This window comes from Vidua macroura, chromosome 10 (assembly GCF_024509145.1).
Source record: "Vidua macroura isolate BioBank_ID:100142 chromosome 10, ASM2450914v1, whole genome shotgun sequence".
In the NCBI taxonomy this organism is placed as follows: Eukaryota; Metazoa; Chordata; class Aves; order Passeriformes; family Viduidae; genus Vidua; species Vidua macroura.
Window position 1 is genome coordinate 13,787,653 of NC_071580.1, and position 13,158 is coordinate 13,800,810.

The 13,158-nt window shown below is 39.5% G+C and overlaps 1 protein-coding gene across 2 annotated transcripts in view; it reads left to right on the plus strand.

The window, feature by feature from the left end:
* The window catches only part of PLOD2 (procollagen-lysine,2-oxoglutarate 5-dioxygenase 2), a 50,539-nt gene that overhangs the window by 13,643 nt on the left and 23,738 nt on the right, over positions 1-13,158 (plus strand). For both annotated transcript variants that reach the window (XM_053986625.1, XM_053986626.1), the window contains exons 2-7: positions 1,098-1,189; positions 2,658-2,794; positions 8,377-8,540; positions 9,635-9,747; positions 11,637-11,700; positions 12,531-12,628. In XM_053986625.1, coding sequence (XP_053842600.1) covers positions 1,098-1,189; positions 2,658-2,794; positions 8,377-8,540; positions 9,635-9,747; positions 11,637-11,700; positions 12,531-12,628 — 668 coding nt within the window. The remainder of the gene's footprint in view (positions 1-1,097; positions 1,190-2,657; positions 2,795-8,376; positions 8,541-9,634; positions 9,748-11,636; positions 11,701-12,530; positions 12,629-13,158) is intronic.

Sequence of the window (13,158 nt, forward strand, 5' to 3'; positions counted from 1 at the left end):
GGGCTGCTAAGCCTGTGGTGGCGGACAAGGCTGAAGAGTTAATAGGAATGTTTTCCATAGCAGACACTTCTTGCACATGTTACTGGATTGAGGAAGGTAAGTCCAGAAGATGTTTTTTTGGCAAATAATGCAGTAACAGGCACTCTGTCTGGAATACTCATCATAGGTGATTAATTTTATTTTATTGTAAGGATTGATCTCATGGGCTTTGGTTAGAGCACAGCTATTGCTTGAACTTGGCCTGAATTGGGGAAGCTGCAATGTACTCTGACATCCAGGCTGGTTTGACTAAATACTTGATTTTAGATAGGGATAAAACCTTTCATAGCTTCAAATTATTGAGTTTCATTATGCAGCATATTCCATAGGGTTCTAAATGTTCTTCAGTAGTTTAATTGGGAAGGTATTTAGTGGAAATTCATGCCCCTCTTTGAAGTGTCTTAAAAGCTGTGGAATGTAAAGAGGAAAGTGGTTGCATGGTCACTTGCCTGTGTGCAATAAGAGGGCAAAATTAGTGGTGCTGTAATGTATGTATTCTCTGAATAATAGAAAACAACCAATCAAACTCCTCGCTCTTTTGTCTCTGCTCAAGGACTTAAAAGCACTAAACTGTGTTTGTTGAGGGACTGGTTTCATTGGTTGGGTTTTTTTGGCCTTCTTTTCATGAAGAGTATGCACTATTGGCTTTCAGGGGAGCTACTGGGGTTGGGTGAAGCTCTCTTACCACCACTCAGTCCTGTGGTAAAAGGTAGCAGGACTAGCTCAGACTGAAAAGTAGTAAGTTATTTTGTTTTGAAGATTTCTTCTTGTTCAGTAGTCACACTAGCTTTGTTTTTGTGTCTTGAACTAGTTGTTTACAGAGTAGATAGACTTATTTCCTTTGTCTTCCAGAGGATAATTTAAAATACAGCATCTTGCCCATAGCAGTTGTTGTTTGGTAATGTCTCACACCTATACTGTGGCAGCGTATTTGCCTCCTCTCTTTGAATGAGATCCTCCTGAGCTAGTGCTGCTGTTCATTGCATTTTATGTCACAAACTGTGCCCTAAAAGCATATTAATACATGTTCTTTCCTTTTCTTTCCTTTTCTTCCTCAGATAAACTTCTAGTCTTTACTGTAGCAACTAAAGAAACTGATGGCTTTCACCGTTTCATGCGAACTGCAAAGCATTTCAACTACACAGTAAAGGTATTGTGTGTTTTGTACCAAATATTTGTGCTGTCCATGCTGTAAAACAGAACCAGTAAATGGTAGCTGACCTTGCCTTAACTTCATTGTGTGCTGGGACAGAGGGAAACAACAGCAGAGCTGGGGGGCAGAAGGGCACTTGCTGCCCTCCCTGTTGCTTACCTGCTGATGCCCCTCTGAACCACCATGGGAGGGAAGTGCTTCCAGTGCCTTAGGAGCTGCTTTAGGGATTTGTAGCTATCATGGTCAGCATCCTCCTCACTCACAGGTCCTGGCACATTTTATCACAGAGCCTCGTTTTTCAGTGTGGCTGATTTTGTTTGTATGAACACTTCTGGGAGCTGTACTGCACTCCAGGGCTTTGGATTGCTTTCCTGAAGCAAGGCTGGAACACTGCTGCAAGGAAGGAGGGAGGCTCACAACTGAAAATTTCTCTGTCTTTCCCAAGAGCCTGTCATTTCTGAGAGGACAATGTGTTTCTATCATTTTTTCCAGCCTTTTCTGCCTTGCTCCATGCCTCTGTATGTCACGTACTTAGGTTGGCCTCTGCATGACCTTGGGAAAAAGGGAGGGCACTAACCTTCTAAACTTTCCTCACAAATTGGTTCTGCCAAGAGAAAATCCAGGAATTCAGATGCTGTTATGAAGTTTTTCTTCTCACTTACCACAGTGCCTGCACTATAAATAGGAAATTATTTGGGTCTTTGACTTCTACCACTGAATTCAGAGGACTGAGAGAATCTTTCTTAATATGATAAAGCTGTACTAGAGCACCTGAACAGCCTGAACTCTGGATATGTCTTTTAGATTTGCAGATTTGTGCAAATCATCATGCAATGTAGTTCTTCTAGGCTTTATATGTTCCAAAAACTTTGTTCAAAATACATAAATAGCTTTTTTTTTTTTTTTTTTTTTTGCTTTTTTGACATGTAATCTGCTATAGTGCTTGGCTGGGGAGGAGTTTTATGTTTAACTCAGCTTTAGCAATGACTGTGTACTGGGAAACCTATCCTTTCCTTTTTGTACAAAAAACTTGCAATTTGAATTAGTTATACCCTAATCCACCAAGGTCTTTTGTGCCTCCTGTTCCTAAAGGGATGTTATTGAATTTTAAATGTTGCATTCAGAATGTTTTTCTAATACAAATTTTTAAACAATCCTTAGCTTCTTTTTCTATTTTTTTTTTGCCTGAAGGAGACACATTTGAGTAAATGGCAGTAGCAGGCAATTGCTTTATTCTTATTTGGTTAAGAAATGTCTCTCTCATGTTTTTGCAGTGATGTCATTGTGCTGAACGTTGCTTCAGACATGGAAAACCTACGATGCTGGAAGTGCTGGCTTGCTATGCTTTAATGTGTAGCAACACAAGATGCCTTAGCATCTGTTTTCAATAAGGGTCTGCTTTAAAAAAGCCTCATGGGTTTGGGTACTAGCAAAAAGTGGTGGTTTTTTTTACCTCTTGTTCCAGGTTCTTGGAAAAGGTGAAGAATGGAAAGGTGGTGAGCTGCCCAACTCTATTGGCGGAGGGCAGAAAGTTCGACTGCTGAAAGAAGGCATTGAAAGCTATGCTGATCAAGAGGACTTGGTTGTACTGTTTGTGGAATGGTGAGCAAACCTGGCTTCTTGTCTTTGTTTTATTTTGGGTAGACATGCAAAAGTAGCTGCTGTGACATGCTGAAAGTTGCAAGATGCTTTTGTTCTTCACTGTTTTATTTGAGAGAGTTGGTGTCTTTTTCTTCATTCATAAAAATAGTAGATTGCTTTTGGAGCAATTGTTACTTTTTAACAGATTAACAGATGTAAGAGTTTTTCATAGTTCTGCTGCCTCGAGGGGGTAGAAAAATGTTGCTGGGAGCTGACAGGCTTTTAGGCAAGCTTTTGTCCTCTCCCTGTTCAGTTGCAGTAAGAGCAGGATGTGGCTGCGGGCTGGGAGTGTGGATGGGAGGGGGAGCAAAAGCAGCTCCAGAAATAGTGTCCAGTAGGGACCAGAGGCATAATCTGGTTCCATGAAGTAACAGTGATATGGAGGAAGCTGGAAAACGGCTCCCTGAGGAAAGCATTTAACAGGAGAACGTCTACGTGTTAGAGAGCTGAAACAAGAGTCTTGGTGTCAGATGTAGCCTGGTGCCTGTGCTCTCTGTGGGATGGAAGCAGGGAGAGACAGTGCTGCTGCAGGTGCCAGATTATAGCTCATAGCACATCTATGCTTGAACATCCTCCCTGCAGGCCAGATAGGCTTCTCCTGTCACAGAAAGCATAGAGCTCAAACATGTTCAAAACACACTTTCTCTATTGCTTCCCTCTGCTTTTTCTCTTCCTCTTATTTTCCTCCTGTGACAGCAGCACGATGAGAGTAGCTCAGAATCCAGCTTGCAGCAGACACCAGGCTCTTCCGTGCTAATGTTAACCAGAGCAGGGTTAGAGCTCTGAAATAATCACTGCAGGGAAGGCGTGGGACCAGGTCTGGAATGAGGGACAGGAAGCTCCAGTGGCTGACAGGCAGCCTTGGAGAGGGGTAGCTGAGTGTGAGCTTGGTGAGAGTCATGTTCATGAACTATGAACATCTCTTACATCTGTAAATCTGTTAAAAAGTAACATGAAGGATTTATGCATGAGTTCACCCATGCTGCTGTTACCAGGTGATGTTGGAATGTCTGCTCCAGAATTCTCTTTCAGCTTTTAACCTGCTTTATTTATTTAAAATTTGACAGTTGAAGAAACTTAGGGGCACTTTTTCAAGGCAGGAGCTTGGCAGGTTTTGCACAGCAGATATTGTCACAAGGCAAAGTGGCTGGACACTGGCAAAATTAATTTGTTTTGTATAAGTTAACACTTTGGGAAAGTTGGGGTAGCCTATTAAACTGGTAGCAAATTCAAATATGTTACTTAATTTTCTGTTCCAATTTCACCTCTTGTGATGAGTAAAAGAAATACCTAGAAAGCAAAAAATCTAAATAATTTTCACTAATTTATAAATAAGCATTATAAGGGATGCTTATTATGCTGAATATTTTTTATGCATGCTTAGGTCTGTAAAAGTTACCGAGTTTGAAGATACACATCCAGTTTTTGAATTTCTTTTTTTATTGACTTGTTCAATTTTGCATTTGCTAAATGGAAAAATAATCTTTCTAAAAGTAAATACATTATATGTTTGTTCCTAGTGTTGTCCTACTAATCATAAAAGAACTGACACTTTTAAAGGTTAATTTAAAAGATTTTGTTCTGTGCTAAAGCTCAGATAAAACAAGCATTTCCCAAATGTTTTCTACTTACATTGAATTTCTTTGTTTCTGAATTTATTATCCTAATTCATAACTATTTTCTTCCTATGTGGTAAAATGTGCAAATTTATTATCACATTGGTACAAAGGTCTAGCTCAAATTTTTCTCTATCATAATTTACTCTCTAGAGGGGCAGGCTGTCTGCTGGCACGGATGAGAGTACAGAGGACCACGTGTGTTGAAGTGCAAAAGCCATAATCTTTCTTCCCATGAAAAATCACAGGATTTAAGGCCTCCCAAGTTCCTGAAGTCTAACATCCCAAGTACATATTCGTTTAAAGCTGGTGGAACTGATTCCAGACAGGAGAGAAAAAAGCCGTTTACTGATTATAGCATTACATTTTAATTCTAATGAGCTTTTGCATTTCCAGAAATCCTGGTTTGCAATTTAAACACTGATCAATGTAGCAGTAAGTTTGGAAAAGACAAATGTCATGAACTTCCTTTCTTCTTCAAGTGTTTTTTATTATATTCATTGTGAAGCATTTGGAATATTAATTTTGGGGGTGGGGAAAGGAAATGTCTGGTTTGGTTACTGTAACTAGCAAAGTAATTTATAGGGAGCTGTTTACTTAACAAACTTAGTTTCTTAGCTTAGTTTTAATTTTTTTTTCCCCCCAGCAGTTTTTTACATGGCTCAGGATTCTGGAAATAGTTTGAGCTTCTTCTGTGGACAGCTTGTGCCTATGTGTAGATAGCAAAATGCCTGCAGATGGAAAACTATTTAAATTAGGCTTTTTTTTTTGCTCAAGCCAACTTCTGGTTTATTTTGGACCATTTCAGATTGAACTGGCTAATGGCCAATGTAGACTGGATAAATTGGTTGGTGCTGTGACTGCTCATCCAGAACTCTCACAGACATCTCTTTGTATCGTGGAAGAATTTTGAAGCCTCTCAGTTTGTTTGTTTTGTTGTATTTTTTTTTAACATTCATCAGAAACTAAGGGATAATTATATTTTCTATGTATCTCAAAATGGTTAAGGTGTGGTCCTGGTGGGGGCACAGTCTAAGTGACAAAATAGTTTTGTGTCTGTTTTGTGACATTGCTAGTCACTAGGAGGCACTATCTTGTATTTTGCACTCTTACCCTGCAGTTCCATTAGTAGCAAGTTCTCATTGTTGAAGTTGTGGATGCAAATATTGCATGGTCAGTTCTAGAGCGCCTGAGTCTCTGCTGCTGTTTCCCTGTGTTGCTGGGAGTGCAGGGTGCATAGCCAGGATGCTTTGCTGCTGCAAAAGAGAGGGAGGGAGGAGTGGATTCCAGTCCCAAGCATCTGCCATCTGGGAGCTTCAGGAAATGGGATTAGGTTGTGGAAACTTTCTGGTTTTTTTTTTTTTCCTTTTTTTTTTTTCCTTTTTGCTTTCTACTTAATTTGAAGGATTTATGAAGAATAAATAAAAGAATATCTGAGCTGTTCCTGCTTGCCAAGGACGCCTGCTTTTTCCTGGATATGTCCACACTCTTTTTCCCTGTCAAATTTTGAAGTTATGTTTAAAGTAAGTCATTGTGTCACCTCTAATAACAGTATAAACTGTCAAGGATAGTCTTGGGACCTGTTTTGTGATGGTTTTAGTGGTGTAGACTTGAAGTGAATCCCCCCTTACAGCAGGAGGTGAGGTCTGAATAGGCTAAATTTAATCTGACAGAGCAGGTAAACAAAGCAAATGGTGCATTTACAGGTGTTAAGAAGTTTTCCTTTTGCATGGAGAGAAAAGTGGGAGCCTCATAAAGCAGCTGATGAGGATACTGTCAGCAAGGGCTGGAAGGTTGGTGGAGGTCCTGCCCAGGAAGAGTTTGACAAGAGAGCCTTGACCATTAATGGCAAGTGTAGGTTCCTGCTGGATTAATAGAGCTGCATAATATCCATTGCAGTTTAGCAGCTCAGCTCTGGGTTTAGAGCTTATTTTTTTTTTATAAACTGTGCTGTATTAAGTAGCATATCCCTTTCACAAGCAGGGCCTGTGGCTGGCCCAGCATGTTGCTCAACTTTGGCTTTCTTTCACAGAATGACAGTCCTTGGAAGCAATGTTCCAGGGTGTTTGGTTCCTTCCTGCAGCTGTGAGTCCTAGCAGCACTACCCTGATCACGGAGGAGAAGCACAGCCTGCCATGAGCTATTAAGTTAAAGCCTCAGACAGATCTCTTTTTGTCTGTCTTCAACATGTCTCCTGTTTCTTGTGTGTTCTACAGGCTCGGTCTGGCATTGAGTCGGGCTACAGAAATTGAATGGAAAAGGGAGTGAAGTGTTTTCCTGTAAATTTGGGCAGAAACAGGCAATTTTTGTGAAACTGGGGAAGGTCCAAAATGTACAATTTCTTTCATGCGTTCTTCTGCCAAAGTTGCAGAAAAACATAACAGAGTTTTCAGAACACCACTTACTTATATAGGCTACATAACACAGTTCCTCTCCAGGGTTTATACTTTGCTTTGTGGTGAAAATACTTTTTTTTACATTTGTAAGCCAGCTGTTGTTCAGTTCTCTTAGGCCAATTTCATGAAATCCTCTTTGAAGAAATGACATCTTGAATAATTTCAGAACTGTAATAAAGGAGTACCATAAGTCAGTAATGGTTGATCTGTTGGCACTATTGCTGGGTAATCCTTTGCAATGCAAAATGTTCTGTGTACTGCAGATGGGGCTGCTGCTGTCACAGTTAGCCCAGCTAAAAGGCTTTGCAAGAGAAGTCTTGGTCGAGGTTAGACCTTGGTTTCTGGTAGCTCTGCTGTTACTTTACCTGTTATCAGGACTAGTGATTCTCAAGTTTTAAGGTATGTGTGTAGAGCAAGAATATTCCTGTGTTCAGATGAGGAAACTGCAAGGCTGAGATGCTGCCATTAAAATATTCTGCTGCTTCAGTCAGAGGCTAATTTATGATGTGATTCCAATTTCACTGTGACATTCTTCATGCTGTATAAAGTGAACCTTGAAGTGGGAGGCATTGGCACAGGTCACCCAGAGCAGCTGTGGATGCCAAATCCCTGGCAAATTCCAAGTTCCAGACCAGATTGGATGGGGCTTTGGGCCGGCTGGTCTGGTGTGTGGCATCCCTGCCCATGGTGGGGGGATTGGTTTGTTTGTGTGGTTGTGTTCCCAGCCCCCTGTGCCCTCCAGGCATTGATTTAGATTTGGTTCAGCCACAAGAAACCACCAGGCTTGGGATGATCCATTCTTACAGGACCTTGGCCAAAGCCAGGCAGGTTCCATTCTGGTTTGGCACAGACGTTTGTCTGTGTCTAACAGCCAAAGATGAACCCCACACCTTTAGGTCTGTATCTTCAATAGGAATTGTGACTCAAAGGCAGGTAAATTTCTTCATAAATAGGTATTGTGATACTTTGAGCCTTGTTAAGTCTTCAGCACATTAAAGAGGTTGAAGGAGAAGTCTATGCCTTGTTAGGATGCAATGCACTTTTTATGGGCAACTAGACTTCATTGAGATCTAAGTACATTCTTGATTAAGACTTTTTAGAAAAGTCAGTGCTGTTGTGTTTAGGAATAAGATCATCTAGATTTTCCCAGTGAAACTCATCTAAGTCATTTTTTAGTCCTACTTTTCATCTATTAAGGTTTGATTTTAATTCATTGTTCTTAAAAACATAAGCAAAATACCTGAAATAGGAAAATGAATTTCAGATAAACAAAATGTGAAGAAAAAAGAATGTCCAAAATGTGGAAGACTAAAAAGCAGAAGGAGAAACTACTTTGGATAAGTAATACTGATTGAAGTTTCTCTCCTAGAAGGGTACAGAATTTTTACATAGTGGTTAAATATGATTTGAGTCATTTTTCAGAATGAAAGGGCTGTTTGGTTTTTAAATTTCAATAGTCCAATGACTTGTTTTGAACACAGAAACATTACAATGAAACGAACCTAATGGATGAATTGTCTTTCCTTTTAAGCTATGATGTTATCTTTGCCGGGGGCCCTGAAGAACTGCTAAAGAAATTTCGGGAAACAAATCACAAAGTGGTGTTTGCAGCAGATGGACTAATTTGGCCGGATAAAAGGCTGGCTGACAAGTATCCTGTTGTCCAGAGTGGGAAACGATTCCTGAACTCAGGAGGCAAGTGGGATCCTCAAACACTTGAACTTGAACATGACCCATCTCTGTTATCTGTTCTATGTACTTGTTGCATGTGGAGCTGTTCCTGAATTACCCAAGTACAAAACTGATGACTGGATATGCTGTCATCTTCCTCCCCTCCGCACATGAATACCTTCTCTTCTGTGCTCAGGCATAGTTTTCATTCAAATTTGCACAGTGTGTGTTTGGCAATAACTTGTAAAAAGCAGATAAATATAGTCAGGGTCTAGCAAGCAGCTGTGCATGGCAGCATAATGCTGTGCAAGGATGACCCCATTGCTGCAGAAACAATGCAGTGCACAAGCCTAGCAAAGCAGCACGTGGTGTTTATAGCCTGGTCACAGAATTACAAACTTGGCTGCCTGGTTCCCGATCTCTGCACACAGGGTGGATGTGCTGGCAGCTCTGCCTGGCCTGTCAGCATGGCTTACACAGCTACTTCTCCAAGGAGTGGGAGCTACTCCCTGTAATCTCAATGATGGATGAATTCTGGAATCCTTTAAATGCCAGCTTTGCTAATAATTTTGCACTTGATTAACACATGTACTGATTCAAACACTGTGCTGTGTAGAAGCTATTGAGTGTATCATTTCTGGGGCAGCCTTCTTCAGTGTGCAGATCTGTTTCTTTCCCTCACCTATCAGTCCTATCTTTTTTTATTTTGGTGTATATTGGTTTTGAGTTGAATTCTCATTGTATTTCTGGCAGTATTCGATTCAGACATCTCTGCCAGTTAGAAGTGATTGATGAAAATGAAACTTTTTCCACAGATGGGCTTCTTGGGAAAGTGATAGTCTGATATCATGCTTTGGCATTCTCAGAATCATCCTGGGCAGGTCTGATTTATTTTTTTCCTTAAAATACCATTAGTATAAAAATAGCCAATAATTATTAACTTTTTGAAACAGACCTGTTACATACCTCAGGAAGAAGATTGGATTTTGAGCCGAGTTTCATAAATTTCATACTTTTTCTTTACTGGCAACATTCAGAATGAAGTCCCTGGTTGTTGGACAGTGTTGGCAGGGTAGTGCTTTTTTATAGAAATAACCCATGTGTGTGTGATGTTGCAGGATTCATTGGTTACGCTCCATCCATAAATCGTATTGTGCAGCAATGGAATCTGCAGGATAATGATGATGACCAGCTGTTTTACACCAAAATCTATGTTGACCCATTGGCAAGGGTAGGTAGTAACTCGCTTTCTCTTTTCTTTCTGCTTGAAATAGCATGCTGCTCCTCATAAAACACCAGGAGATGAAAAGACAAGGAATGCTGTCTATACTGGAGTGCCATGTTGACAGTTATTTGTTTTCCTGAGGTTCCTACTGCTGGAATGATGAACAGGCTCCCAAAGGGTCACGACTTGATATATTATTTCAGGCTGTCTTCAGACCCAGGCAGGTTGTGCTTCATTGTTAGAAATAACAGCTCTGAGGTATATGATCAGACACATTTATCTCAATGAGGGTCCTATGTACTTGGCAGTTTGATGGCCAGAGAATGTGGCATTTTGCCAGGGTGTGACTGAACTACTTGCTGATCTAGTGTTTTATACTTTGGCTTGCTGCCATTTCAGACCCTGCCTTCAGCTTTCTGTGCAAATATGTTCAATAAAGCTGCTTTGTAAATTTTTGGTGAAGACCTCTCTATGTCCTCACTTAACAAAGTTCTCTGCTGAGTTGCAACATTAAAGCATGATAGGTGTTAGAGGTGTGTCTCTGATGGTGGAAAAAGAGGGATATTTATGCAAAAAGACTTTAGAAACTGATACAGAAGAATTTTGAGAAGGATTTTAGTAATTTGTATGCTTAAGGCAGATGCAAAGTTTTTGAAATATATACATGTTGTTTCTGGCATAATGTAATGGAAAATCAGGTCTGTTTGGATACAGTTCAGAAATAGAATAGAATATTTCTGTTGGAAGGGACCTACAGTGATCATCTAGTCTGACTGGCTAACCAGTATCAGCCAGAGTGTTACTAAGCTCATTACCCAAATGCTTTTTAAGTACTTGACAGGCTGGAGGTATTGACAACCTCTCTAGGAACTGATCCAGGATTTGACCACCCTGTTCATAAAGAAATCCTTCCTAATGTCTAAATCTGTCCAAGGGAAGTCTGAACCTTCCCTGGTGCAGCTTTGAACCGTTCTCACCAGCTCAGCGCCTCCCTCTCCCTTTCCCCTGCTCAGGAAGCTGTAGGGAGCACGGAGTGGCCCCTCAGCCTGCTCCTCTAGACAAACCTCAGCTGCTCCTCACAGGAAATTCCTTCCAGCCTTTAATGTCTGAGTTGCTTACATGCAAGTTCAGTCAGATGCCAGGTATGCAATTGAAGAGACAGGGTGTAGAGATATTAAAGCTGATTCTGCATCCAAGTCAGAAGTAATGTAATTACTTGTCTAAGTGAATTGTCTTCTAGACCAAAACTGTGTATCTGTGCAGAGCACTGCTGCACCATGATTCAACACACTTCCATGGTGCTTACTGTACATCACCACTCATTCTTTGTATAGTAATAATATGCCCAGTGTTGTAGAATGTGTAAGATGATCTTGGAAGACCAAAACAAAGGACGTCATCCGTTTTTAAGTGTGTTTTAAATATTACATACTTGAATCAACATTTTAAAAACGGTAAAACATGGTATTTAAAGTAAGCTAGGATTAGTAATGCAACATTAGGAACATGCTTTAACCACCAGTGTTTTCTATTCTGACATGCTACTTCATGATACTTAAATTTGACTTTTATATTTTTGTGACTCTGAAACACAGCATGTTTTGTTTCTTGGCCAAGACTTGTTAATTTTTTTTTTAAGAGACAACTTTTCTTTGGCTTATATGCTAAATTGCAGTTCCTGTGGAGAGTTATGACCTTTATCCTTCAAGTTTAAAGTTTCTGCATATGCAAAACTGATTGCTATAGAACTGCACAACTTGGGAACACATAAAAATATAGCAATTTGAAGAACACATTTGCCCTGATTCCTTGCTGCCACTGTGGTATAATTGCAGTGTTACTGTAAAAACATTGGCTTTTAGAATGCCTCAACAGCTTTGGTACTTTGATTTCAGGAGCACATTAACATTACTTTGGACCACAAATGTACAATTTTCCAGACCCTAAATGGAGCTGTTGGTAAGTGTATGGTTGGCACATTGTGTGTTTCATTAACTGTTATTAACACTTCTTTTTTATGCTTAACCATGTATGTAGTTCTTTAAACATGTGCTTATTTTTAAGGAAGTGTTTGGATGGGTAAACCTAATCACCAGATTAGTTACAAGTCTTTTGGGTTGATTATTAATTGAATTCTCTCATTGTAAAATATTTGATTTAAAATGGAAAAAATAGTTTTAAATAAATGAAGTTAGCAGTAAAAACAGAGTTAAGGATAATTTTTCTATCTGCTTTTCCAAAACTTAATTACAGGAGTAAGATTAGTAATTAAAATTGCATTTTAGATGTTCTCAAGCAAATGGCTATACATAGTGAAGTAGAATGTAGAATAATGTAGGATTTCCTTTATTTGACTGTCATTTTAATGAATTTAATGGAATTTAAATTAAACTGTCATTTAAACTGAATTTAAATGGAAAAATGCATCTCTGCAAACTTCCTTTCTTACACCTGATGTCCAGTTTTGGAACAACATTTTGTAGTCAGATCATATCTGAAATAACTGATTTCTCTATAAATAGCATTTGCTCTAAATTAGAATTATTTTTAAAGCAGATTTTATTCCAATACTGAAGCTGCTGATGAGAAACGATGAAGTTTGGTATCACCTTATTTATCATAAGGAGCTTAGAATTCAAGATATAGTTAAAAAAAGTGAACAAAATCTTCTAAATAAATAATACTGACAGTGGTAGCAACAGCAAGGTATATTGTATCGGCAAGGACTTAAAAACTCTGAAATTTTAGCGTATTTTATGAACTTACTGTACTGCTTTGTTGATTTGCAGATGAAGTCCTTTTGAAATTTGAAGAAGGAAGAGTAAGAGCAAGGAATTCAGTGTATGACACACTACCAGTCACCATTCATGGGAATGGTCCAACTAAAGTGAGTGACAGTTTGGTTTTATTTTCATGTAAAACCAAAACATCCATGAAGAAAAAAATAAAATGGTAGAAGGGTATGAAACAGTCATAGCACACCACCAGTGCACATTTCCATTTAATGTTGTTAGGAATTGAGGGGATAAAAAAACCCCTTCGAATTCATGTTCTTCTGCTCTCATTGTAACTTGATATTGCTGCTGAAACAACTCATTTTGCTCCCAAATTCATCATAGCATGGGGCATTAGAAGCAAGTAAGCTTGTGTTAATTGGTTCACTAACACAGAGCTGTTCTTGAAGCGAGTGAAGGATGTCCATCTGGTTATTGCCAAGCAGAACAATGGGGGGCAGGAGAATCTAGCCCAGAGTGATGGGCTGGGATACAAAACAGTAACACATCTGTTCCTACCCTAGATCCAGGTGTGTATACACATATATAAAAAACTACATTGCATTTAGGCAAAAGAGGAAATCTCTCTAAGTGTATCTGTGTAGGTACAGGTGTGGCTGGCTTTTGCCATTGCCTTCAGTGT